Genomic DNA, 24,744 nt, shown 5'->3' with positions numbered 1-24,744 from the left:
AAACAAAACCCATGTACATTTGTCGGGGATATCCAAAGGAAGATTTGAAATTATTATGGGATGGCCACACGACCTATGGTTTGGCGGCCATTTTGTTTAGAAATCTAATATTTTGGGAATTTTGAATGGGCTAAACGAACATTTTGTTTGTCCAATTCTCACAAAATTTTTTATGTACATGCTGCTAGCTAAAGTCTACAATGACCCCTAAAGTTTCGTTGACCTTTGACCATGAAAAGTTGCCGCCATCTTGAATTTACAAAAAACGAGTTTTATTACCAGTTTCAAACAAAAATAACTCTTAGGATTTTTTTTCTTAACACTTTAAGCATAATTGGAAAAGCAATTACGAAAAAAATATGGTATTGAAAGCTGTAGATTTTGAACGGCGTCCGTGTGGTGAGCTCGCAAATGTGGCGTAGTCTTAATACACGCACATATTTCAATGCATTGCTATGAAAATATAATATGTAGATCCCAGGCTGACGCTTTACCAAGTATTATAACATAGAATATGAACAAATAAGGAATGTGGGCGTGGCTAGCAAATAACCTCCGTTGCTGAGGAAATGCAAATTTGTACTTTTGCCGATTCTTGTGAAACTAACGTCAATCTGTTCGGTGACCTCAGGCGAACAAAACATTAAATGGTTGCTATGGAGATAACACTAACAGAAAAGCCGCCATTTTGAAAAAAGTGTATTTTTAATCATATACATCTTAGAACAGCTGTACAGAAAGAGAATGGGGGGATTTGGGGGTTATAGTGGCTGCTCAGGAAGTAAGCTTGTGTCAAAGGTGGGCCTCGATGCTGGCGAGGGCGTGTAGGGTGGGCATCGAAGGGCGGCGATTGTGTGCATAGGCGGGCAGCGAAGGCAGCGATGGTGCGTATAAGGTGGGCAGTGGGGCGGGTAGCAACTGCGGACCGTCCAACGCCGCTCGCGGTTTTAATTATTATTATTATTAGGCGCACAAGGAACCAATTAGTGCACACATCTAGTATCTTGTGGGGACAAGATGCTAATTTGTGCACACAAGATACTAACTTTTGCTCATGAGATACTATTTGTGCACATAAGATACTAAATTTTGCGCACAAGATACTAAATTGTGTACACAAATTACTAACTTGTGCTTGCAAGATACTACTTGTACACACAAAATACTAACTTGTGCTCACAAGATACTACTGTACACACAAGATACTAATTTGTGCGCACAAGTTAGCATCTTGTGCGCACACGATCCAAGCTAGTACACACAGGATACTAATTTGTGCACAAAAAATGCAAACTTTTGCACACAAGATACTAATTTGTTTTTACAAGATGCTAACCTATGGGCACAAGATACTATTATATGCACACAAAAATACTATTTGTACACACAATGTACTAATTTGTGCACACAAGATATTAATTTGTGGGCACAAGATGCTAACTTGAGGGAAATTATTTTTTAATGCCATGTCCAGGGCTCCTTAAAAGACACAATTAGCTGCTTAAATACTTTTCAAAAAAACATGATGAGGGAAAGAAATTCCAATTTTGAGCCTTTTTTCTTTTTCCTTTACATTGCTCATCTTTGGTTATTTAATAAAGTCTCTTCTCAGTTTGATTCCATTGCAGGCGTCTAATGCTGAGAGTCTAAACTTTAAGGGAATATTTCATTGGACTGTTTTGTTTAATTTCTTTATTGTTTTATTATGAAAACTCCTAAAAATAGGAATTAAAAAAAGAAGTAGATTTGGGTCACTAAAAAGATAATTTCTCCCATACAAGACCTTCATTTCTAAAGTTTTTTTTCCCCACATCTTGATGGGAAAACATAAAGTAAAATGTTTGACCTTTAGGAGAATGATATATGAGATATGTGTCCCTTTGATTGTTTACCAAATGTTTTATTCTGCAAGATTTCAACAAAACGTAAGAATGTATTAAAGTGTTATTTTTTAATTTTTTTTAAAATAAGAAATGGTAAAAAAAAATATGTTGAGAGGTTCAAGCACTTCCTTAATAAATAACTTAACCCATTACATGCCAAAACAATCAACCTATCAGTTTATGCAGGCGCTTGCAGTCTAATAAATAACAAAAGATTCATGGATTTTTCTTTATAGAAAAAAAAAGAGGAGTTCAAAATTGGAAGTAGCTCACAGTTTAATGAAACTGCTCTTAAATGTGACCATAGCTCACAGCTCTGTCGGCCATCTTAGCATGTGGCACATTACAGAGCAGAATCGTGACCAGCGTGAAGGAAGCCTCAGGGGAGCTCGGCCTCAAATACGTCTCGGGGTTTGACACGACTATTATTGGAAATCAACTTGATGATCCGTTCACTTAGAAACACCAGAGAGCTGCTGACATGACCCTGAATCATGACTGCCGTTTCCACTTGTGGAATCTTCTGAGTTTACCTTGTGATTTTCTAAAGCGGGAAAACAAAAAAAAAAAAATTGTGAAACTTTTCCATCCATGCCGATGCAGGATTCCCCCTCCCCATCGCCATCCACTGCTGGGCTGATCTAATGGACAGTCAGTGGGCTCCTGTTGGCCCCTCATCTGGCTCTCAGCCCGACCCATAACACCCCCTGCTGAAAAGGCATATGTGGTGCTGGAGGAGGCGGCAGGCCATCAGCTTCACATTTTTGCAAGACAATTTAAAAAAAAACTCACAAAAAAAGGTAAATGTTGTATTCTGTCTGTATTCAAGTTACATTTTTGGATAACATTCCTTTTGATGACACAACAGTTTCATTTCCTTTCAGTTTATCTAAACAGCTATAATCATCACATCTATAAATAAACAGCAATGCAAGATTTAAAAAAAAAAATACACAATATGTACAAAAAATCAGCATCAAATTTGCAGTTTACCATCTTCATAATCAACCCTGAGGGATCCCAGATGCATTTTCCTTAAACTGGTAGTTTTGCATCCTTTATTGCTTTCCAAACCAGTTAACATTTTCAGCTGCTGCTGGGGGATACGCCTCCTGTTAAGTCCGACTGGTTCTCTGGAGCTCTCTTCTGCGTCCCACAAACGCTCTCACACTCGTGTCTGGTGGAGAATCGGTTCTGGGAGCCGCCGCAGCCTCCGTACACAAACGGTCTGCATTCCTCCGACACAGCGTGGAAGTACCAGAGGAGAACATACTCCGAACAGGCTCCCTCTGACATCAGGTCTAGACAGCGGTCTGCATCTGAAACTATGCAAGTTATTTTAAATATAAGTTGGATGCTCATGAATATGTAACATGTATTTCAGCATGACCCACTCCAAGGAAAATTTCGCTTTTAACATCTTCTTCAGGACATATATAAAGAAAAACATTGTTTATCTATATCATTTTATTGTCCTTGTAGTTCAGGTGTCTACCCATAGAGGGCGCACTAAAAAATAAATTCACCTTTGTTAAGGCGGAAAAAGTTATTCTTTCTGCAGTCATGTAGTGTTTGAAGATTTGTTATTTTTCCGCTTTTCATATGTGATTCCAAAGTCGGACAATCATTTTTCCAATTATTCCAACAGTGTGTTGAACGCAGCATTTCCCTTAGTTTGAGTTTTTCTCTGAGGGACATCAACTCATTGGTAAAAATGGCACTAAAATCAGAACAAAAACCAAATTTTTTTAAATAAAAACTCCAAAATGTTCAGTTTTAAAGTAATTTTAATCAAGATTGGGGCGTGTTTTTGTTCAGATTCCGTGTTATTTCTTTCTTTTACGAGGTGAATGACCAAAATATGCCATAAATCTGCTCCTGGGACGGCCCTTCTGACAAATTTGAGAACATTTCGTAACCCACGAGTAAGAAAGTTTGCCCATTCCTTCATTAAATTCATTAAAAATAGTGATTATTAAGAGAAATATATATTGCTTTGTTGCTTGAAAAAGAGTTGATAGAAGCAAATTTATATAATCTCACTAATATTGAGTTTGGCTTAAGATATAATATAATCATAATTAAAGGACCAGTGGGAACACTAGGTTTGAATGCCTTACTCCAGGAATATGTCAGTAAGGATGTTTTTTTAAGTGAATCGAGTATTTTTTTTGGCAAGTTTAAAATGTTTTAACACTGACGTTTCATGTTTCATTAGGCGGCTTAAACAACCTAAAGTAGCATAATAAATATTCAAAAAATAACTTAAGGAAGCACTTTTGTAGTTACGAACAGCAAAAAAATAAAGACAAATACATCATGGGAAAGAAATAAAAGAAAGTAGAATAAAAAAACAGAACATCAGTCGTCAGTTGGAAACTTACCAGCAGATTTAGCTCCAAACACCCCTCTTCTCTTCTTCTGTCCCAACTCGACACTTCCTTCCTCGTGAGAATCTGAAGCAGAAAAAACCCCACAAAAGTTGGACATTTCACCAAAAATAGAACTAAAAAATAAAATGAAGCTCTTCCCACTGGAGCGGTGTTTAATCAGTGCCAGCAGCGTATTTGCTCATTTTCATGCCAAATGAGGGTGCTGTGGAGTCCCCATTCATTGACTTTCAAGCTCGTTATGCAAATGACACACGCTGCAAACTTTGGGGGGCATCCGACCTGACTTGTTTGTTAGAGAAGCGCACAAATATTTGTAGTTAAGGACAACAAAAAGGTTAAACTGATTTTAAAAGGTAATTCATGGTAACAGCGTAGAAAATCCTAAAGAAAATGATTTAGATAGAAGATTTCTGCTTCTACATAGAGCTCTTTGGAAGAATTGGTAAGTTACAGCTTGTGATGGTTATTTTCTATGGACCGGATCACAAGGACTATATTATTTTTGGAATTGGTTTTTCTTACTTCACATTTAAGTGGAAGTTTAGCCACATTTTTGGAAAATTACCTATATTTTCTTGCACATAATCACTTAATAAATCACAAGCACTTGAAAGGGAGTGGACGGAAGCGAACTTATATAATCCCACCCCGTCTCGACCATACCGCTTTCTCTACATGAATTATCAATATCCGGTTCAGGACTTAATATCAAATATTAATAGATTCAGGCTATTATGGATCATTAATGAGTCTTTCATAAAATCACAGTGGGATAAAAAGATGAAAAAAAATATGGGTGGAGCCAAAATCTCTCAAGAGCCTCAATAATAATAATAATTTTAAAAAGTCAAATTCCACGTATCAAAGTAAAACTCGTGTCGGGAATATCCAAAGGAAGTTTTAAAATATTATGGAATCGTCACAGGATTTACAGTTTTTGCACAATATGGGGAACATTTTTTTTTTGTTGGAACGATTTTCAGTTTAAGTCTACAACAACAACTGAAGTTTCATTGAACTTTGACCTTGGAGAGCAGCCACCATCTTGAATAAAAAAAACCCCAAAAACCTCTAATTACCCTCTACAAATTTTATCTCCTCCATTTATTTCAATCTATCACCTCCCAACTCATTAAACATCAATGGGAGGAACTTAGGAATAAAAGCTGTAGATTTGGATAGCATTAGTCTGGAGAACTCGCAATAAAAATGGCGTTTCCCTGTTGTTAGCATGTTTTTTTAACCTGAATGCTATGAAAATTTAATACAAGAGCTGTTGGTTCAAGCTGAGCAAAATGAGTGATTTATAATATGAACATGAACATATTAATGAAGGAAATCTCGGTTGCCAAGGAAATTAAAAAAATTACTTTTACAGATTCTTCTAAAAATTGCATAGATCTGTTCGTAATGCTCATGCGATGAAAAAGTTATATGGTTGCTATGGAGATAAAACCAAGAGAAAAGTGTATTTTTCTAAAAGGAATTTGTTCCCAGCTGTGTGGTGGGGTGAGGGGCAAGAGCGGAGGATGGTAGCACCTGCAACCCCCCATGAAACTTTATTTCTGATTGAATCTTTTTTTTCTCTCTTTTAGCTCAAACTTTTTTGAGGCAAATATTGATTTTTTTTCTCATATAAGTAAATCTATACCTGTGTGAGGTTTTAAAGTCTTGATCTCTGCCATCACTCCAGTGAGTTTGACCTCCATGCTTTGCCCTGAGGCAGTTCTGGTAGAATTAAAACATTTATAAACAGCTGGTCCAGTCAGTCAGCATATTCAGTATGGATCTTTTTACCATCTTAATGTCGATGCTGCACCGTTTTTTTTTTTTCTGAATTCTTTTGAAGTTTGTCAGCTTTTAACTGTAATATTTTGCACTGAACAGGAGGTATTTTTTTGAACCCATTTTTGACAATCTTATTTAATTAGTTTGTCTTGTTTATTCAACTGAAGCAGACATTATAATAACTTAAAAATGCAGAAGGAGATTTTCGCCTGCAGCTGTTTTCACTAATAGGCTGGACCTAAGGAAACTTTCTACTTGGATTGATCTTTTTTTATCCGACTTAGTGATACTTAAAAAATATGCAACCTCGTCATTATAAAGTTATAAAGCATCCCTAGTTTAGCTGAATGTCCTAAGAAGTTCCGTCGACATTTTTGGCCGGTAACCATAGCAACAATTTCCTCCACATCACTGTTACATCACTGAATCCCATCCAGCCCAGACTAATTACATTTTATTTTGTCACAACACCTCAGAGTGCATTATTGGCTACAAACCTCATCATAATCTCACACAGCTGCTCCACATAAGTTTGATCTATGCGCCCATTTGGCTTCATTCACGATCGAGCTAAGAAGTGCTTGACCAGGGGCCTCACCTCCACAAATGAATGTTTGTAGAGGAATTTGTTTTTTTCTTTGAAATTGTGTCTTCTGGAAGATTCACAACATCGGGAACTAATAAATGTTGTTTTCCACTATTTCCACCAAAGTTTGTTTAGAACGTTCAATGGTGGAAATAGTGATGTCAAATGGCAATTTTTACTTTTTTTTTAAATTTAACTTTGATTTAAACTTTTATTTATTGCATTTTTGATATATTTAAGCCACTTAAGGGCTTAATATGCAATTATCATAAAAAATAACCAAGAAAGTATTACATTTTGGGATAAAATCCTGTTAAATGAGACTATATATGTATGCTTTAGGTTCAATTAAGTGCTACTTTTAATGGAATTCCCAGAGGACAGTACAGATATTGCACCAAAATGAGGAATTTCTTTATTTTTCTCTAATAATCTCATGCTAAAATCTGACAAATTAATCCTTTAAGTGTCTGGGATTTGTGGAGTTGTCCTTCTTAATGGCAGTCTCGTGTTTGTGAATGGCTCCAGTGTCACCGGCACCATGGTGTGTGTTCTTCTGAGAGAACATAACAGATGGCTCGACACACACGGGTGCCGTGCTGCTGCCGTGGGAGCTCCACAACAAATGGCCGCACGCACACATTCACAATATGCAGGCATACTTGAAGCACATGTTTATTCATGCTTGGACTCATGCAAAGAAAGGAATAAGTTTATATTCTGCATAATATCCTGATTGATGGTCTTACCGCACTTTTCTACCACCTCCTGGGAAACAAGCTCCTTCACTTCTTCTGCCTTAATGGAAATTAATAAAGTTGTCAATGATCAGTCAAATTAGAGAAAGGGGTTAAGAAGCTAGTGTAATACGTACAGATAGTCCAGGTTCTCCTTTTTCACCTTTTTCTCCCTCAGTGCCCATTGTCCCCTATTGATGAAAAAGTTGATTCAAACATGTATTTTTTTGATGACTTTTCTAGATGTCTCTGCTTTTACTCATTAAAAACAAAAATATCTGTGTGCTTATAAAAGACCAAAACTCCACCAGCTCCAACACTAATTTCAGCTGCATTTAAACAGGCTTAAAGTCCAGCTCCGATCATCTTTTAATTATATTTATGCCGTTTTTATTCCAAATAAAAAAACACGTGTTGTTTTTTGAGACATAGTTTCTGCAGTAATTCGTCAGAAATTCCCCTCTGAGTTGTGGGCGGGTCCACTGGTGTAGACTAACACTGGAATTACACTGCATCCGGTCTGACTCTGGTGCAGACGCCGAGTCTTTACGCAACTTGAAAAGTGGGAGAGTCACTCAGTCAGGTCCGGACTCTCCGGTGCTCTGAATCCGTTTTGTTGGCTTCAAATTTTTCACCGCAAGCCGAGCTGGAGCCCTTTTTTGCAAAGTTGGGGCTATAAACGACCTAAACCGGAATTCGTGCGAGCGAGTGTACATTTTTCAAAATAAAACCTATTTTCAGCTGAATTCGCCGTTTTCACTGTGTTGTAAACATTACGTCATCGTGAGAATCAACCCTAGTCTCTCCTACTTGTTACATAATACGTGTAACACAATCACATATGTACATGTAAGCCTATATAAGACAACAGTATTAATACAAACTCCATGGTTACCTATTGTATGAGGAGTCACGCAGAAAAGGAAGTGTTGTTAATATAATTCAAAATCACGATGGAATGAGGGTTTGTTTTCTAGCTTTTTCAAACAGCTTTTTTTTAATCCTTATTCACAACAAGTTGAGTAAAGAAATACAGTTTCAAGCTTAATTTTCTTTATATTTGCTCTCCAGTATTAGAAAAATGCCACAAAATTTTCATCGGAGTGGGTCTTTAACGGGGAAAGATCATTTAACAAGACTTAAAAGAATATTCACAGATGCTTTTTTTTTTGTCAGAACCTGCCAAACTGTTGCTTCCTTTAAATAATTTAAAACATTTCTGTCTGACTGTATAAAAGGCTTGTTGATGGAGAGCAGAAACAGTGCTTGTTACTTTGTAATGTTCTCAACAAAGAACTCTAAATCCCATTTCAGCCATTACTTTATGGGTGACATGGCTTTTATTTCTGAGTAATCACAGGTCACTTTACATGCATTTAGTTTCAAGACATGGAGGAAATGTGTGTTTTTAAGTATTGAAAATGGTAGATTTGAATAATTAATTGTGTCCAGTGGATGACATAAGTGGTTTCTAGCCAAGTAGAGGTTCAAATACCATTCATTTTTTTTTAAATTCTAATAGAAATGTAATAATTCAGACCATTTCTCCTCTCAGTCCTGGCATCCCCGGCGTTCCCCTCTGACACTGTTTAGATCTGCCTCGTCTTCCCCTTTCGCCCTGTTGGATACAAATCCGCTTTAGCAGGAGATGAAAACTTTTTGTATCCATGGGACATAAAGAAATCAACACATCATATCACCAACTTCTACATGGCATAAAAGACGGGTCAATTAGGGCTACTTTCTGTCAACCAAAAGGCTCTGGTAATTGTGGCTGAAAGGATGTAATTGAGTAAGATTTTACGTGGAAGCTGCATACGGAAATAGACCTTTGGATGTGTGTTAATTGTCGACATGTCTGTGCTGCTGCGGCTCACGGAGCGTGCTGCCATTCTCCTACAAAGACTGTAATCAAGCTGGGCTCGTCCTCGTCGGGTTCTGTCACAAATACACTCCTTTTTGTTGGATTCTTACATTTGAGAGGAATAATGTGAATGTCAACAAGGATATCTGATAAATAAATGCTTCTGTTTTGTTATAGGTGACAGTTAGGTACCATTACTCCAAAGAAAATAGCTTTTTTTAATGTAATTTTAATATGAATCTGTATAAAATATTTGCATTTCAAATACTTGTTGGATATTATATCAAATTTATTTTAAATAGAAAGATATTTGAGGGTACTACTTATATGGTCCTACATCAGGGGTGAACAAACTTTTTGACGGGGCTGCAAAGGGTTCTAAAATGCTAGGTGTGTTTAGGTAATCCACCTTATAAAAGAAAGAAATGGAGGAAAATGTGTTTAATTTTGATTGGAAACAAATATATCTTATTTACACAGAACATTTTAGAGTTTTTTTATTTAAAAACTGTAACTTTTGTTTTCATTTTAGTGCAAATCGATGATGTTCCCCATTGAAAAAATGCAAACTTGGAGAAAATGTGGTGTTGGAATGATCACTAAAATGATTGTTCGACTCTGAAGAAACACGTGGACGTCAGAAAAACAACTAATCTTCAGAATAACTTTCTGCAACTTAATAAAAGGTCAATTTATTTGCACCATTTATGGGGAGACACCAAAATTACTCCAATTTGGTTGGCCAAATTGAATAGTTTAACAGCCCACCTTTGTCGTACAACCAACCAACTGAGCCATTCAGCTGCATTTTTTTACTCTAACTTTAACAATAATGGTAACTATGACTAGTAAATGAGGTAAAAGTAAATAGATAAATAAAATAGCTTCAAAGGAACCAAATACAAGTCATTGTGATGTCTCCACAAAGGTAATATTTATTCAAATCAAACTTTATGTGTTAATCGGTTTTCATTCTTTCAAAACCCAAAGCGCTTTACATAAAAACAATCAAAATACTCATCAAATATGCTTTTCAAAACAAAAAACAGAACAGAACTCCCCTGGTCCCACCCAGCTCTCTCAAATACACCCCCAATTTTAAAACTCAACGAAGACTCTCTCCGACCATCTTTTGATCTATTTTGAAACAACCCCAGTGGTCTTTCAGTTAGGATTATGCTGTCAAAACTATCATTTACTAAGCCTTAGTTTTTGCTGGAGTTAATTAGAAATTTACCTCTGTGTTGTGGGCGGGACTATTGGCACAGAAAAACTCCGCCCCCTACGTCACAAATAAGCTCTTTTGCAAATGGCATCTTTTTATCTGCTCCTGATTCCCATTGATTTGAACAAAGTTATACTTGGATCATTTTAAGCTTAATTTTCCCTGAAATATATGTCCTCTAGCGTTAGAAAAATGCCACAAGATTATGGTAAAAACACCAAAAACACTATTTATCACACGAGTGTATCTTTAAGTCAAGTCGTGTTTCAACCGGGACATTAATAGTGTTCCCAAGTACCTAGAATAAGTCCTAAATATTTTTGTTTAGTGATCATTTCACAGAGAAATTCTTCTTTAGGAGCAACCATTACTTATAAAATGTTACCACTTTACTTCATCAGGCTCTGGATGCTAGAAGATCGATTTTTGGAAATGACTGAAAGGCACTAAAACATACCTTGGGTCCATTGTTTCCGCGAGGACCTGATGGTCCCGGTGGGCCCATGTCTCCATCCCTGCCGGGACTTCCCGGTGACCCTTTGAACCCTGGGAAACCTGGAAATCCTGTTGCACCCTGAGTTGAGCAACATTACTTATATTACTCAGAGATTTTATTTTAAACATATCTGGTACTAGTTATGAGTTTTGATAAAAATTGTAGACCTTTTCCCCTTTTTGTCCTGGATCACCATCAATCCCACTGATCCCCGATTCTCCTCGACTACCCTAAATATTAGAAATGTTAAAAAGGTCAAAATAAGTGAATTTTTTGGGTAAAAACACAATAAATGTACCTTTCTCCCTGTGAGTCCATTCAGACCCGGTATGCCTGGGCTTCCAGGTACGCCTGTATCTCCCTGTTGTGTCACATCCAGTCAAAGTCAGATTTATTCACATCATTGTTGCAATAACATATCAGTATTGATCATATTAGAGGGTAAAATTTTTACCTTTTCTCCAGTTAGACCGGGACTCCCGACAGGTCCAGGAAAACCTCTAAAACCCTGAAAATGTAAGTGAAGGACATTTAACTGAAGGAGACAACCACCAGATCCAAACGTAGGAGAACGGAAACCAGTTTGGTGTCAATAATAAACCTTTTCTCCTTTTTCTCCTTCATCTCCTGATAATCCAGGTTCTCCACGTTCCCCCTTTTAAAAAAATCAAAAGATAAAACAAAATAAAAAGCTAAGTTAAAAAAAGGAAAATTGTGACAATTTTTTTTATTGTACCTGATCTCCTCTTTGGCCTTGTAGTCCTAAATCTCCTTTGTCCCCTTTGGCTCCATCCTTTCCATTTTCTCCATTACGCCCCTGAACATTAAACTTTTGAATGTAGCTTTACCAGAATAACTGTCGTTTTACATCAAAATCTTCCACATTTTATAGTTTTACCATCAGTCCATTAAGACCTGGTGCTCCTGGTTCTCCCTGTAGAATAAAAGAACAAACTTAAACAGAAATGTTTCAAAGCTAAATGCAAACTAATATCTGCGTTTCTTACTTTTTGACCCACTGGTCCTCGTGCTCCAAACCGTCCCAACGCCCCTTTGGTGCCTGCATCCCCTTTCAGGCCCTTGTTGTGATGTGAAAGTTTTAACAAATTGTAAAAGAATTGACAGCAACACTGCGAAAGACTCATTTAAAGAACCACTTCCGCCTCCATTTCCTATCATCCACCTATCTGTTTATGGATTGCAGCCCCTAAAAACCCCAAGCTAACATTACCGGTGCAACAAAAATGGCAAACATTATTTGAACTATCCAGCCGAACAGAGTTTTAAGCCAGATTCCAGCTCAGATGAGTAAATCAAAGACGTTCATGGACCTATTTGTCTATAAGCGGATGGAGTTCTTGATTTTCAACAAATAAATACTCAGAAATGCTATTTTAAGTGACATTTTCTTTATAAATTAGAAAAATGCCCCAAAAATATGTTAAAAACACACAAAAAGAACATTTTAATTGGAGTGAGTCTTTAAAGAGTTTGAAGATTTTTCATGTTTTAATCAGGTTTTGGTTACCTTGACTCCCGGAGGACCGTCCTCACCCTTCTCCCCTTTATCTCCATCAAAACCAGGGGGACCTCGCTCACCCTACAGTAGAAGTTCTGATGAGTTTTTCCATAGTCGTTCCATGTAATAATTATCACTTCACACAGATGAGTTTCTGTTATTTGTTGCCTTTTGAAATAAAGTTTTTTTTTTAACTGAACCTTTACCCCAATCATCATTTAACCTTTGACACCCAAACCAGGAGTGTTGTATTATTAAAGAAAACAGTCTCCAAGATATCTAGTCATCTTTAAGATTTCATGTCATGATTCCTATAGTAGACAAATTCCATTTTGTTAAAGATATTTCAGTTTCATCTTTGTTTTCCAAAGTAATATTTTGGTCTAAATAGGATGTCGTCCCTTTATATTATATTGAAGCCATCTCAAAGGAAATGCCTATAGCATTTGAGTGCTGTGTTAGCAGAAAAACTCATTTGCTGTGCAGGGGAAAAGATTGAAAAAAAAATGGAAGAGAATCTCACCGCATCCCCTTTAGACCCTTTGAACCCACGAGGTCCTTGGATCTGAAGCACACTGCCCTGAGAGTGAAAGAGGATTAAACCGTGTTGCACCACGGCAACATGTAAAACCTCCAATAGTGGAAATAAAGTGTAAAGTCAAAACATATAATCATCTTACTCTTTCTCCTCTAACTCCTGGTAACCCATGTTCTCCCTGACAAAAAAAAAAAGAAAAGAGTTCAAATCCAATTTAATCTAGATGTCAACAAGGATCAGGTTATTTCTCCGCCTCCCTGCGGCAGCAGTGGTGCTTAACAGTTGGATCTTATCCAACACAAAACACACACTGGCTGGAGTGACTGGAAAGGTTGCGGTGCTCAGCTGACCTTGGTTTAGGAGTTTCTGACAGGAATGAGTGTCATAAATAAATCATGCAGTCAACAACACCTCGGTTCTGACACTTGTGATGAGAAGAGATAAAAGAACATGACAGCAACCCAAATGACAAGTGACATCGCCTCTGAAGACACAATATTTCAAAATAAAAGAAAATTGCTCCACTTTTGTTTATAAGTCACATTTGGACTGGAGAAATATGTGTAATGTCATGTTTTGGGTGAACGTTTTTCTAAAGGTATTTTATTGATCCCAAGGGAAACTGGTGAGTATGTCAACACTTCACAATAAGAGACCCTTAATTAATGTTCGTTAAAGCATTATGAAGTATGTTTTAATTATTAAATAAACTTTTATGAATTACTTTGTGTTATCAAGTGTATTAATTAAGGCATTAGAAAGTATTTCACAATTTTTTAAATTTATTTAACAATACTCCACTTTACCTAATGTGTTACAAAGCATAAATGTTCCTTAGACTAAAGCATGCAATAACCTTATGTCAGTTACATTAAGTAATACACTTATTAATACAAAATAATGTGTAAAAGAGTTAGTAAATAGCTAAATAATGCTTAACTAATGCATGGATTAACATTAATTTAAGTCTTACCTATTTATATATACATAAAAGTACCTTTCACAACAAAGGGCTTGGCTCCAAATGTTGGATTTCCCTTCAACCTCATGGTGAAAAGTTTCTCTAAAACCCCCCTGGATCATTCCAACTGTTAGTAAAACATGTCTGATTAAAGAAAACACTCACTTTTTCCCCTTTGCTGCCACGTAGGCCTTTAGGACCCTAAAAAATAGAATGCAAAACTAAAAATCTGATGAAGAACAAAAGATAAGTACATAAAGAAGCTTTGAAATGCTGCTCACGATAAGACCGAGGGGCCCTTTAACACCAGGAGTTCCCTTTTCCCCCTAAAAACAATCAAATGTATGCTAGTAATTATTATGAGTTCCATGGGTGGAATTCAAATATGTGAATAAAGGAAATATCAGAAAAAGAGCCTCACTCGTCTTCCCGGAGGACCTGCTATCCCTCTTGCACCGGGTTCACCTGGGATGCTGTCACCCTGTAAATAAAAACACAGGAAGTTATAACACCAAAAGAAATAATAAAAAAAAAACCCAGAATCTCACAAATGTAAAAAAAAAACTTGAAAGTGTTCACATAAAATATGATAAAATAAAATAAAAAATCCTTAAAACCTTAAGTGTTCGTGGCAAATACCTTTTCTCCTTTTGCTCCAGGAACACCAGGGAGTCCCTATTGGGCATAAAAACATGTTTTTGTTTGATTTAAGAAACAAATAAATGCATTTGTTTTCTCGAGCCTTAAAAGTAAGAATGTAAAATGGATTCATACATCAAGTCCTGGGGGACCTTGAGGTCCTGGAGCTCCTTGGGATCCATTTTTCCCCTTTTTTCCTCGTTCTCCCTTCATCACACACCAAAAATGTGGATTCAATCTTCCATTTCCACGTATTAAAGTCCTAATCTATCATTAAAATGTTTCTGTGCGCCACATTCACAAAAGAGAAAGGACGATGATGGGGCACAAAAAAGGTAAGAGGAAATGATGATGTACCTCTCTACCTGGCTCTCCAGGATCCCCAGGGGGTCCCTTAACCCCAGGAGAGCCCTGGACACCCGGATTACCGTGAATACCTTGGATGCCCTGAGCCCCTGGAGGCCCCGGCTCACCAGGCTCACCCTGAGGTGGACGGATAAGAGTGACGACAGACAAACAGAATGTTATTATTTGGACTCTTATTACACTGGAATAATTGATGTCAGCTCAAGTCATTCTCGCTTTTATTAAATCAAAAGTTCAACTTTAAATGAGAGTGAATCACTGGACCAATTAAATTCCTCTAAATTAAACAATGTTGTGGAAGGCTGTAGGGATTAATTGCTTTTCCAGGAAGTCTGAAGTCATCTGTTGCGTCGTTTTTTTGCATTAATTCACCTTTTGTCCCGGTGGACCCGCTTGGCCCTCTGGTCCTCTGAGACCAATTCCCGGTTCTCCCTAAAGCACCAAACAACCAAATCAACATTCGATTAAAGTTTAAAGTCCTCGTCTTAACTCCACTTTTATTTACCTTTTGTCCCTTTTCACCAATTTCCCCCTGAAAAGTAACAAAAACTGCAGTTAGAAACATAAAAATTGACCAGTCTTCTGAATGTGCTCAAATAAGCAAACTCAGAGGAATTTGAAATCAAAAAACATGACTTGTCAGCATGTTTAACAAGGGGAATTATTAATGCCTGCTTTAATCTACTGTCTAACAGTCATACGGAAATAGAGCAGAGGGACATCAAAGGCCCGGACTCGAGTGGCGTTACTGACAAGCGAGACGGGAGAGGAGCTCTCCCTGAGCTCTGATGTCATTTACTGATGTTATGTGAATAGGCAGCAGAACAGCCATGATATATTCATGAAGGGATGGCACATTTCATGTGGCGACTGTCATTCCTGCTTTATGCTTCTCGCCGATGATAATGATGCTGTCAGTGTAATTGGTGCGACAACATCTATGACTCAGTAAATGATGATAGAAGGATATGCTTAACTCAAATAAAAAAAAAAGTCCACAAATCTTCATTTATACACCTGTTAGCCAAACTGTTATCAAACACTAGGAAGAAATTTAGGTGGACCTTAATAAAATAACTATAATTGTGCTAAAAATAAAATATTTAAATATTCTTTTGGTGTTTTTTAAGTGTTAAGATGGTGTTTTAGAAATAGCATCTGTATTTACCTTTCGTCCAGGTTGCCCATTTTCACCTGGTAGTCCCTTTGACAAAAAAAACATATTTCATTAAAGTCATACTCCAATCATCTTTTGATTTATTTTAACCCATAACAACACACTCATTTTTCCTTAAAAAATGTGAGGAATATAAAAGTATTAAAGTATGACTGCCGTTTTAAGTCAAAATCAAAATAATCTGTGTGGTTTTCTTGGACATAGTTTCTGTAGAGCAGCAGGAGTTTGTTAGAAATTCACTTCTAAAGCTGCGTTTGCACCAAATGTGATTTGCGTGTTAAATTTGCGCTGGCGGCCCCTCTTTCGCCATAAGGCGAATTCTCTGCTTGCCGCCAGTCTAAAAAGCTTGAAGTTGTTTGGGTTCATGAGATCATTCAGAGAATTTTCTGGTACTATGAATAAACTTCCTTCCCATTGTGAGGGCTGTGTTTGAATGACGGCCACTTCTGTGGTCTTTCCATCTCTCTGTGACCATTTGAAGGCTTGAAGAATAAAATTAGAGGACCTTTTTTATTATTGTTAAAAATAAGAAAAATACCACAAGGTTCCAGGAGGCCAGAGCAAGCTCACTCCTGATGCTCTCTGTCTGCCCGCTTAGCGAATGCGATTGCTTCAACTTCTTAGAGTCTGCAACAGACTGTCTAGACCAGGGATAGGCAACTCCAGGCCTCAAGGGCTTCATTCCTGCATGCTTTCCAACACACCCTGCTCTGGCATGTTCTAATTAGCTGGACACACCTGGACCAGGTAATCAGTAATGAGTAGGGCTTGGATATCTAGAAATCCTGCGGACAATTTGGCCCTCAAGGCCTAGAGTTGCCTATCCCTGGTCTATGGTGTAACCACCTTCATCCAACAGTAGGAGCTCCAGAAACTCCACTACCCAGAAAGGGATACAGCAGCAACCTCACCAAAGTTCAAATGTTTGGCCACGCCCATCACAGGACCTTAGATCACACTGAAACTGGTCATCCCTGAGGCACACATCGGTGTGAAAGCAGGTTAAGTCGTGGGCTGTTGACATGAAGTAAGCCTGCCTTCATATCCCATCATCCATTTGTCTACTCCCACTAGCTTACAGCCCCTCTGAACCCCAACCTAAAATTACTAGAGCAACAAAAATGGCAAGCAATACGACTCTGACGTCACACCAACACGTTTTTTCAAACTGCTTTTATTCATCTACTCCTGATTAGCAATTTTAATAAAGAAATATAAATTTTTCTACATATTTATCCTCCATCATGAGAAAAAGGCCACAAGAACAGGTTAAAAAAAAAAATTTATGTGTATTTTGAACATTAAACCCCCTCAGTGAGTTTGATTCGTTTGAATTCTCCACGTCTAAGACAACTGATATAATCATCTCCAGGTACAATTAATTTGTGTAGTGGAGGATGATGTGCTCTAAATGATTGATCTTTCAGAATGAGATGTGCACAGTCATTAGGCGGCTTAATAAACGCCAAGTAATTAGTTTTCGGAGACACTCAGTTCTTGCTGAAAAGTTCTTCAGAGAACTTTTTGGAATGTTTTCGGTGCAAAAGGGATTCGGGTCAAAAGACAAGTAAAGACTTTAGAGACCTTTTTATTTATTTCTAGCAATCAATTTTCAATGTGCTGACTGCGATATGATTGGTTCAAAAATGTTGAGATTTGACCAGCAGGCGAGTGTCTAAAGGGCACCAGGGAACAACTTGAAGCGTGGCTCCCATCATGGAGGCCGCTGGGTGGTGGTTGGTTGATTTCAAAGTTGTGTATGTTTTTTTGGGGGGGGGTCTTCACTGCGGTGTAGAGGGTGTCCAAAGTTTCCAATAAGAGCATAAAATTGTTTCACTGCACTCACATAATGAGGTTTGGACCTCAGGTTCTTACCTTTAGAAAAAAGTATTGTGGCGGATAGGGATATGGTTGTCCAGTTTCTTCATCGTAGATCTCCTCCCCTCCTCTCTCCCACTCCTCCTCCTCTTTTTCTACCTCCTTCTCTAGTTCAGCCTCCCTCTCCAGCTCTTCTCTTTCTCTTTCCATCTCCAACCTCTCCTGCTCTCGTTTCCCCTCTAGATCCCCGTCTTCCTCTTCATCCGTTACCCAGTCGTCGTCTCCACTCCTTTCCTCTTCCTCGTGAGCCGGTTCAGGAGTTGTTTTTGCCTCTACGTCACTGTATTCCTGTCTTTCCTCGCCCCTATTGGTGCGACCTTGAAACTTTGCCTGCATTGTGCTCTGGAAAAGGCGATCATCATATTTTAAAATTGTTTTAGATTCTCAAACCTGATTGAAAAAAAAAAAATAAGCGACTTACTCTCCAACTGTTGTAACCTCGAGCTCCAGAGGAGAGACGCTGAAATCCAAGAAGGCAAAGAAATCTCATATTCGCTCCACATAGATTGCATTTTCATGTTTTAAAACATGAATTTTTAAAGATATATGCAGGAAAAAAAGGGAAAATTACTTTATATTCTTCTTTATAATGGTGTCTCCCACCTGGAGCACCTGGCATTAACACCTAAAACACACAACTTCTGTTTGATCAATTGTAATTTATTTAGTTTTTTATCTATGTGTAGAAAATTAAATACATTTACCACAGAATCAGGCCAGGAAGTGTCTCTTTTCACCCTTATATTCAGATGAGGAGCCTGAACAGCCATAATTATTCATTCAGCAAAAGTCAAAAATGAAGAAACAGACCAGATTGTGAAGTTTTGTTGTAGTTTTTTACTGAAGATTACATGCACAATGAGGATAATAAACACACACATAAAAAAAGAAAAATTTCACCAGTGAAAAGAGTGTCTGATTTGAATATATAATTCCACATAGTAAAAAAAAATACTGTTATCATAGTTCAATAAATAAAACTTCAAAGATAATATGTGATGTAGATCCCAGCAGAAAGTTGAGGAGCAGAAAAAAATACTTTTAATAAATAAATTAGGAATTGGGAAAGTCGGAAAGTGGAGACTACACTGGACAATCACCATCATTTAAACATGAAGACACTATTTTCAGATCTTAACAGAAGGAGCCAGGAGATTTAAGCCTTTTTTTTCTGCAAGACGTGAGCTAAGCCGTGGCCGCAGATTTGGATGAGTGAATTCGTTTCTGTGTGGAACGGTGTCCCCCCTTCCTCAAAAGTTGGTTCAGGACTGCTCAGTTTATTCACCCTCCATTTCTTATGAAGGATTAAGACTATATATTCAGTCTTTTGGGGGAATTAAGAGATGTCCTGTTTAAAAAAAAAAAAAAAAAAAAAAAAAAAAAACGAGAGAAAGAAAGGATCAGAAGTAACTCTCTTAAGACTTTTTTTTCAAGCTTTAGAGGAATCATGCTAATAGCATGCTGATTAAGTGTCCTTTTCTCGTGCTTTTTTGTACTTGCACACACACTAACATGCACTGATTTGCACTGGTGAAATTTTTCTGGAAAAAGAAAGATCTGAAGGTTTAAAGCCAAGCGCCTTTTCTTAATAAGGTCAATTATTTTTTGTTTATTTTTAAAAATTTTTTGGCACTTTATTTGGCCAAAACCTTCAGTTCTCTGTAGATAGATAAAAAGATCAGCTTTTCAAGGCATGCAAATGATATTTAGGTTTGTACGATTTAAAATGTAAACTCTACCTTGTGTGGTTCTTCTGTTGCAACTGGAGGGAGAGGGAACATCACATAGTCCTGGTTGTAAAAACAGGACAGATCAATATTCGGATGTAAAACCATCATAAATCCTAATCTAAACACTCTTAAACATTCATTATGGGACTGCCGTAAATGTCAAGCACTTTGCTACTTTCCTTGAAGGCCCAAAGTGCTTTATAGTCACAATCCCATTCACCAATTCTCACACATTCATACACTGGAGCCAATCTATAATAGTGGAGCAGCTAACTCAAAAAATCTTTCATTTTATGATACAAGCATGAAATTTGGCTGAAGTACTTATAAGACACCAAATTTTAAGAAAAAAGTGCTAGCCACTTTAAATTCCAAAATGGCGGCCATTTTCCAAGATGGCCACCAAAGGTTGTTGGTGTAATGAGTTACATTGAAAAAATATGAGTAATTCATCAGGTAAAATGAGGTTCTTATTGCTAAACATTACAGGGCCATTCTAGGGCATTTTTTAGGCAGAAAGAGCTCATCCTCACTGCCACCCTGGCATTAGCAGTCCATTTTCAGGGCAAAAAAACATTGAAAACATCATCAAGTAAACTATTTTTATGATATTCTGTCAACTTTACTGCCATCTTGAAAAAAATGGCGGCCATATTGGATTTTTGTGTGGCTAGCACTTTTTTCCTGTAACTAGACCCAGAGACTATAACTGTACCAAATTTCATGCTTGTATCATCAACTGAACGATTCTGGCTAAAAATGACACTAAGCTGCTCCACTATAACCACCAGGATCAATGTGGGGTTCACCGTCTTGTCCAAGGACACTTCGACACATGTTCGAGCAAGGTGGGAATCGAACCTGTGATCAGAGGTCAACAGCTCCATCTCATCCGCACCACAGCCGCCCCATTATTTGTAGTGAAAACTACAAGGTTGAGTACAAACACTAACAACAATACCATGATTTGCAAAATATGAGATCATCTGACGCATAAGAGACTTTTATGCAGTGACAAGAATCTTTTAAATTCCGTTCACGTCGCTTAAAAGTGTCCGCTTCCAATGAAAAGTCTGTGTAAATGTATATTTTTGGGCTTCCGCGTTTAAAACTAGTGTTTAGCTACGCTAGTTTCTACAATTGTTTTCAAGCTCTAAACCCAAGTCCAATGAATGCTCATTGAAAGTTAAACCAAGTAAGTCCAACTTTGACCAATCAAGAACTCCGATTTGGGAGTGACCATTGACTGTAGAAACACTGGACATATAAAGGTGTTGACATCACCCATAGAAAATGCAGCGAAATCAGGCCAGAGCCTTCTACGTCACTTCCTGATAGTCTGCCGCCATTTTGAAACTTGTCAACAGTTATTGGTCCGAGTCAGTCTGAGTCACGTGTTTAAAGGAACTACTGACGCCAATCATGAGTGAGCTTGTTAGAAGTCCACACCCGTTCCACTGATAGTAGACTCAGGAGAAGCTGTCAATCAAACATTGGAGGTGGAGCTCATGGGCACCAAATTCTTTTACTGAGGCATCTGATTAGTCAGTTTATAACTTGAATAACTTGTGATAAAGAAAAAAATATCTTTAAAAATATAAGCATTAGTTAGAATATGTTAAAAGGAATTATAAGACCAAGAATGGTTAGTTTGACAAATAGAATGACTGAGTCATAACTCTATTTCTCAATAGAAGTCTATGGAATTTCAACCCTCTTGAAATGTGCGGATATTTCCTATTTGAAACACAACAGGGGCGGGGTTGATATGTCCAGTGATTCTACAGTCAATGGGAGTGACGTGTGGGTAGAGCCATGTCTCAATCACACAAGTGTCAACCGTTTGAAAATTGATCTTAGAGGAGAAATGTATAATCGCGGTTCGTGCCTGACTGACATCTCAGAATAGAGCTGTAGAAAAACTACAGTTCCATTTGTTTAGCCCTAACTTTTTCCATTTTACCTTTTCACTTTCTTCAGTGGTTTGTATGGATGGCGCCGTGGTTGTCAGGATGATCTAAGAAAAAGAAAATCATCATTAGTGAGTTTCATTTTCATTTTTGCTCCTTCCTTTACTTTTGTTTTGTATTTGTATCGAGCTAGCAAGCTCCGCTGTAGAGAGGTACCCACCGAGTGCTCACGTAAGCCAATGTGGGCGAACACAACTGGGGACAAACCCAATTGGGTCCCACATTTTCTGCCCACTTTTAAACCATATGGGGCCCACTGGGATTGTACCAGCATTTGGTATCTTTTGCAGCGAACCAGCAGAAGCAGATGGCATGACATCCCCAACTGACTTTATAAACTTACGGCAATTTGGATTTTTTCCTCTCTCTCTCTGCTCTCTTAATTTCCAATAAACAATTTATTTTGATTCTGAAAAATAAGCGTTAGTCCACTTTTTTCACCTTTTGACAATGTCTATGAAGAATGTAATATCTGTAGTCAATGTCTCCAGACTCAGTTCAATCCATGCGATAATCCCCCAAATTTTTGGATGTATTTTGCTTCACGATCCTCTTTTCTTAATTTTCATATAATATTCTTGGATATAGTGGTCTGTGATCAACCAGTCTATTAAGCAGTGACCCTTTGTGGACTTAGTGAAGGCTGCTGATGACTGTCGTCTGGACATCTGTCAAGTCATCAACCTTCTGACCCAGAATGAAAGATCAGAAAAAAATTGTCGGTATTTTGATACCATGAGTTTCAAACGTTGAATTCTTTTTACAACACTTTAATTTTCTGAGAAACTGAATTGGAGGTTTTCATTACCTAGAAACCATAGTCATTAAAATCACAAGTAATAAAGGCTTCAATTACCTAATCTGTGGCATTACATTAAATGCATGATTCCCTTGGAAATGACTGAGAAAAGTCTTTAGCTTGTTCCCTGATGTTCTTAATATACAAGAAGCAAACTTATATAATTCCACCCTGTTCTGATTTACTTACTTTTAATTTTCCACTTTCTTTACTGAAATTGTCATTCTCCAGTTCCTAACTTCTATTCAGTTATATTTTATCATTAACAATGTCATTAACAGTCCTTAATTTTGCAAATAGAATGATGAAGATGAAGTACATCATGGTTATGAAAATAGACAACATTATTTAAAGTAAAAAATACGTACAGATCTGTATGTACTGTATGATAAAATATGACATGATTGCAAGAAAAATCTGATTTAATGTCCATTTACATCCTAAAGAATCTAAAGTATCTAAAGAAAAATGAGATGTTATTGTCAGAGTGGCATGGGTCACATATGGGCTAATGGCTCATTCATACCAGATGCTATTTGTGTGGTTGTCAATGTAGAGACGCAACCTGAGGTCTTCAGACGGGAATTGGGTCTCAGGTGTGGCGCAACCAATCAGGGACTAAGCTTTGGGCATGTGACGTTTTCAGTGACGATCAAAGGGTAGAAATTAAGATTCAATATGGCCGGTTGATGCGAGGATTTTTGTCCTAAGCTTTCATCCATTTTCTTAACCTGCTGAGGCTGTGGGGTTGCTGGAGACTGTCCCGGGACAGGTTGCCACCCTAATACCGAGCAGAGCTAGCCTAAATGTAAATATCTGACTTAATGTGAAATAAAAAATGCATTATGACAAAAGGCTTGAGTCGTTTCTTTTTCTCTATAAACCACACATCTAGCTAATTATAGAAGTCGCTACATCATTCATAGGCTGCTGTTACCTGTGCGTCTGCTTCTCCGAGTAAAACTTGACGATTGGAGGTCTCAAACTGTCCAGGAGTGCTTGTGGGAAACTGAAAATGAAAGCAGAGTTCTTCCTCAGGTACACGGCTTACTTCCGCCGTCTTTGTCCTCCTTCTATCAGCAAAGGAGTTCATGTTTTATCAGCTGAGCGCCAGAAATAACAGGCTTACCTTTTTATCCGTGTAAAGGGGGAATTCACGTGTTTGGACTTCGAGCTGTGTGCAAAGAGGGGCAATAACATATTTAACATTAAAAATGAATCACAACACTTGTACCCAGTCCATCTGACACAGAAACGAAAATTCTGTTTGAAGCAAATTTACCTCTTTGTTTTCGGCCCCCTCCTGAGAGGATGGGGGGTCATCGGTGGAAAGCTCTTCCTGTTTCAGAGAAAAACACAATTCTCTCAGCATAACTTTTTAACTCACACGGTCGCAACGGGCGACATGCAGAGACATAACATAACAGCCGACTCATTTTGACTTAATGGCCAAATCCAGGTAGTGGGTGTTATATTAATCAATTCATGTGGGAGTAGATATATTTGAGTATTAAAAAATGTATTTAAAAAAAAAAAAATGACTTAATTGTTGGGAAAAAAAAACAAAAACCTGAGACAAAACCACATAAAATCAAGTTCCCAGCAGTGAAAGAATGATTAATTTAATGCAGCAGCTGCTCACCTCATAATCATAAATATATTCTTCGCCGTTATAAAACTCTTCCTCCTCCTCTTGGCTGCTGTCTTCACTTGTCTTAAAGTAAAGAAGTGAATAGTTATAGGTAGACACTATGATGGTTTGTCATTAAGATTGGAAGTATGGTGGCCCTGAAGTTCAAATCACATTTAATCAAACCAAAAAATAATACAAATAAAAAAAATAAAGAAAACATTACATTAAAAAAAAATCCAGAAACACAAATTAAAATTATTGGAAAACAAAAGTAATTTCCAGGAATCAAGATGAAATGTTAAAAAAAGGAAAATACAGCAAAAAAAAAAAGGAAAAAGTAGGTACTTTGCTATTTGGATAGTAAATGGTGTAAAGTGCTTTCTACCCCAAATAGTGCTTCGCAATCACATTCACCCATTGGTGGTGGCTCCACTGCCGAACACTGAGAGAGGCAATTTGGGGTTCAGTGTCATGCCCAAGGACACTTTGACTCATGGGTGGGCAAGGTGGGAATCTAACCCACAATCTTCTGATTAGGAGTCAACCGCCCTACTGCTGCACC

General features: G+C 37.6%; 1 protein-coding gene across 1 annotated transcript in view; it reads right to left on the bottom strand.

Moving 5' to 3' along the window:
• Positions 1-2,679: 2,679 nt before the first annotated feature.
• Positions 2,680-24,744, bottom strand: part of col7a1l (collagen type VII alpha 1-like) — a gene marked incomplete in the record, with an annotated part of 67,792 nt that continues 45,727 nt past the window's right edge. Inside the window, 35 exon segments of the mRNA XM_024287265.2 lie at positions 2,680-3,208; positions 4,268-4,339; positions 7,400-7,448; positions 7,525-7,578; positions 8,928-9,005; positions 10,934-11,050; positions 11,140-11,202; positions 11,271-11,333; positions 11,427-11,480; positions 11,574-11,627; positions 11,709-11,789; positions 11,871-11,906; positions 11,980-12,051; positions 12,501-12,572; positions 13,015-13,071; positions 13,172-13,207; positions 14,156-14,191; positions 14,272-14,316; positions 14,412-14,471; positions 14,630-14,665; positions 14,765-14,836; positions 14,987-15,112; positions 15,368-15,427; positions 15,501-15,527; positions 16,164-16,199; positions 18,048-18,392; positions 18,472-18,510; positions 18,622-18,675; positions 18,755-18,808; positions 19,790-19,840; positions 21,744-21,797; positions 23,487-23,558; positions 23,679-23,723; positions 23,832-23,888; positions 24,192-24,263. Of these exon segments, the coding sequence (XP_024143033.1) occupies positions 2,970-3,208; positions 4,268-4,339; positions 7,400-7,448; positions 7,525-7,578; positions 8,928-9,005; positions 10,934-11,050; positions 11,140-11,202; positions 11,271-11,333; positions 11,427-11,480; positions 11,574-11,627; positions 11,709-11,789; positions 11,871-11,906; positions 11,980-12,051; positions 12,501-12,572; positions 13,015-13,071; positions 13,172-13,207; positions 14,156-14,191; positions 14,272-14,316; positions 14,412-14,471; positions 14,630-14,665; positions 14,765-14,836; positions 14,987-15,112; positions 15,368-15,427; positions 15,501-15,527; positions 16,164-16,199; positions 18,048-18,392; positions 18,472-18,510; positions 18,622-18,675; positions 18,755-18,808; positions 19,790-19,840; positions 21,744-21,797; positions 23,487-23,558; positions 23,679-23,723; positions 23,832-23,888; positions 24,192-24,263 (2,538 nt within the window).

Source organism: Oryzias melastigma, linkage group LG23, assembly GCF_002922805.2.
Source record: "Oryzias melastigma strain HK-1 linkage group LG23, ASM292280v2, whole genome shotgun sequence".
Taxonomy (NCBI): Eukaryota; Metazoa; Chordata; class Actinopteri; order Beloniformes; family Adrianichthyidae; genus Oryzias; species Oryzias melastigma.
This window is presented reverse-complemented; position numbering and strand designations above follow the sequence as displayed.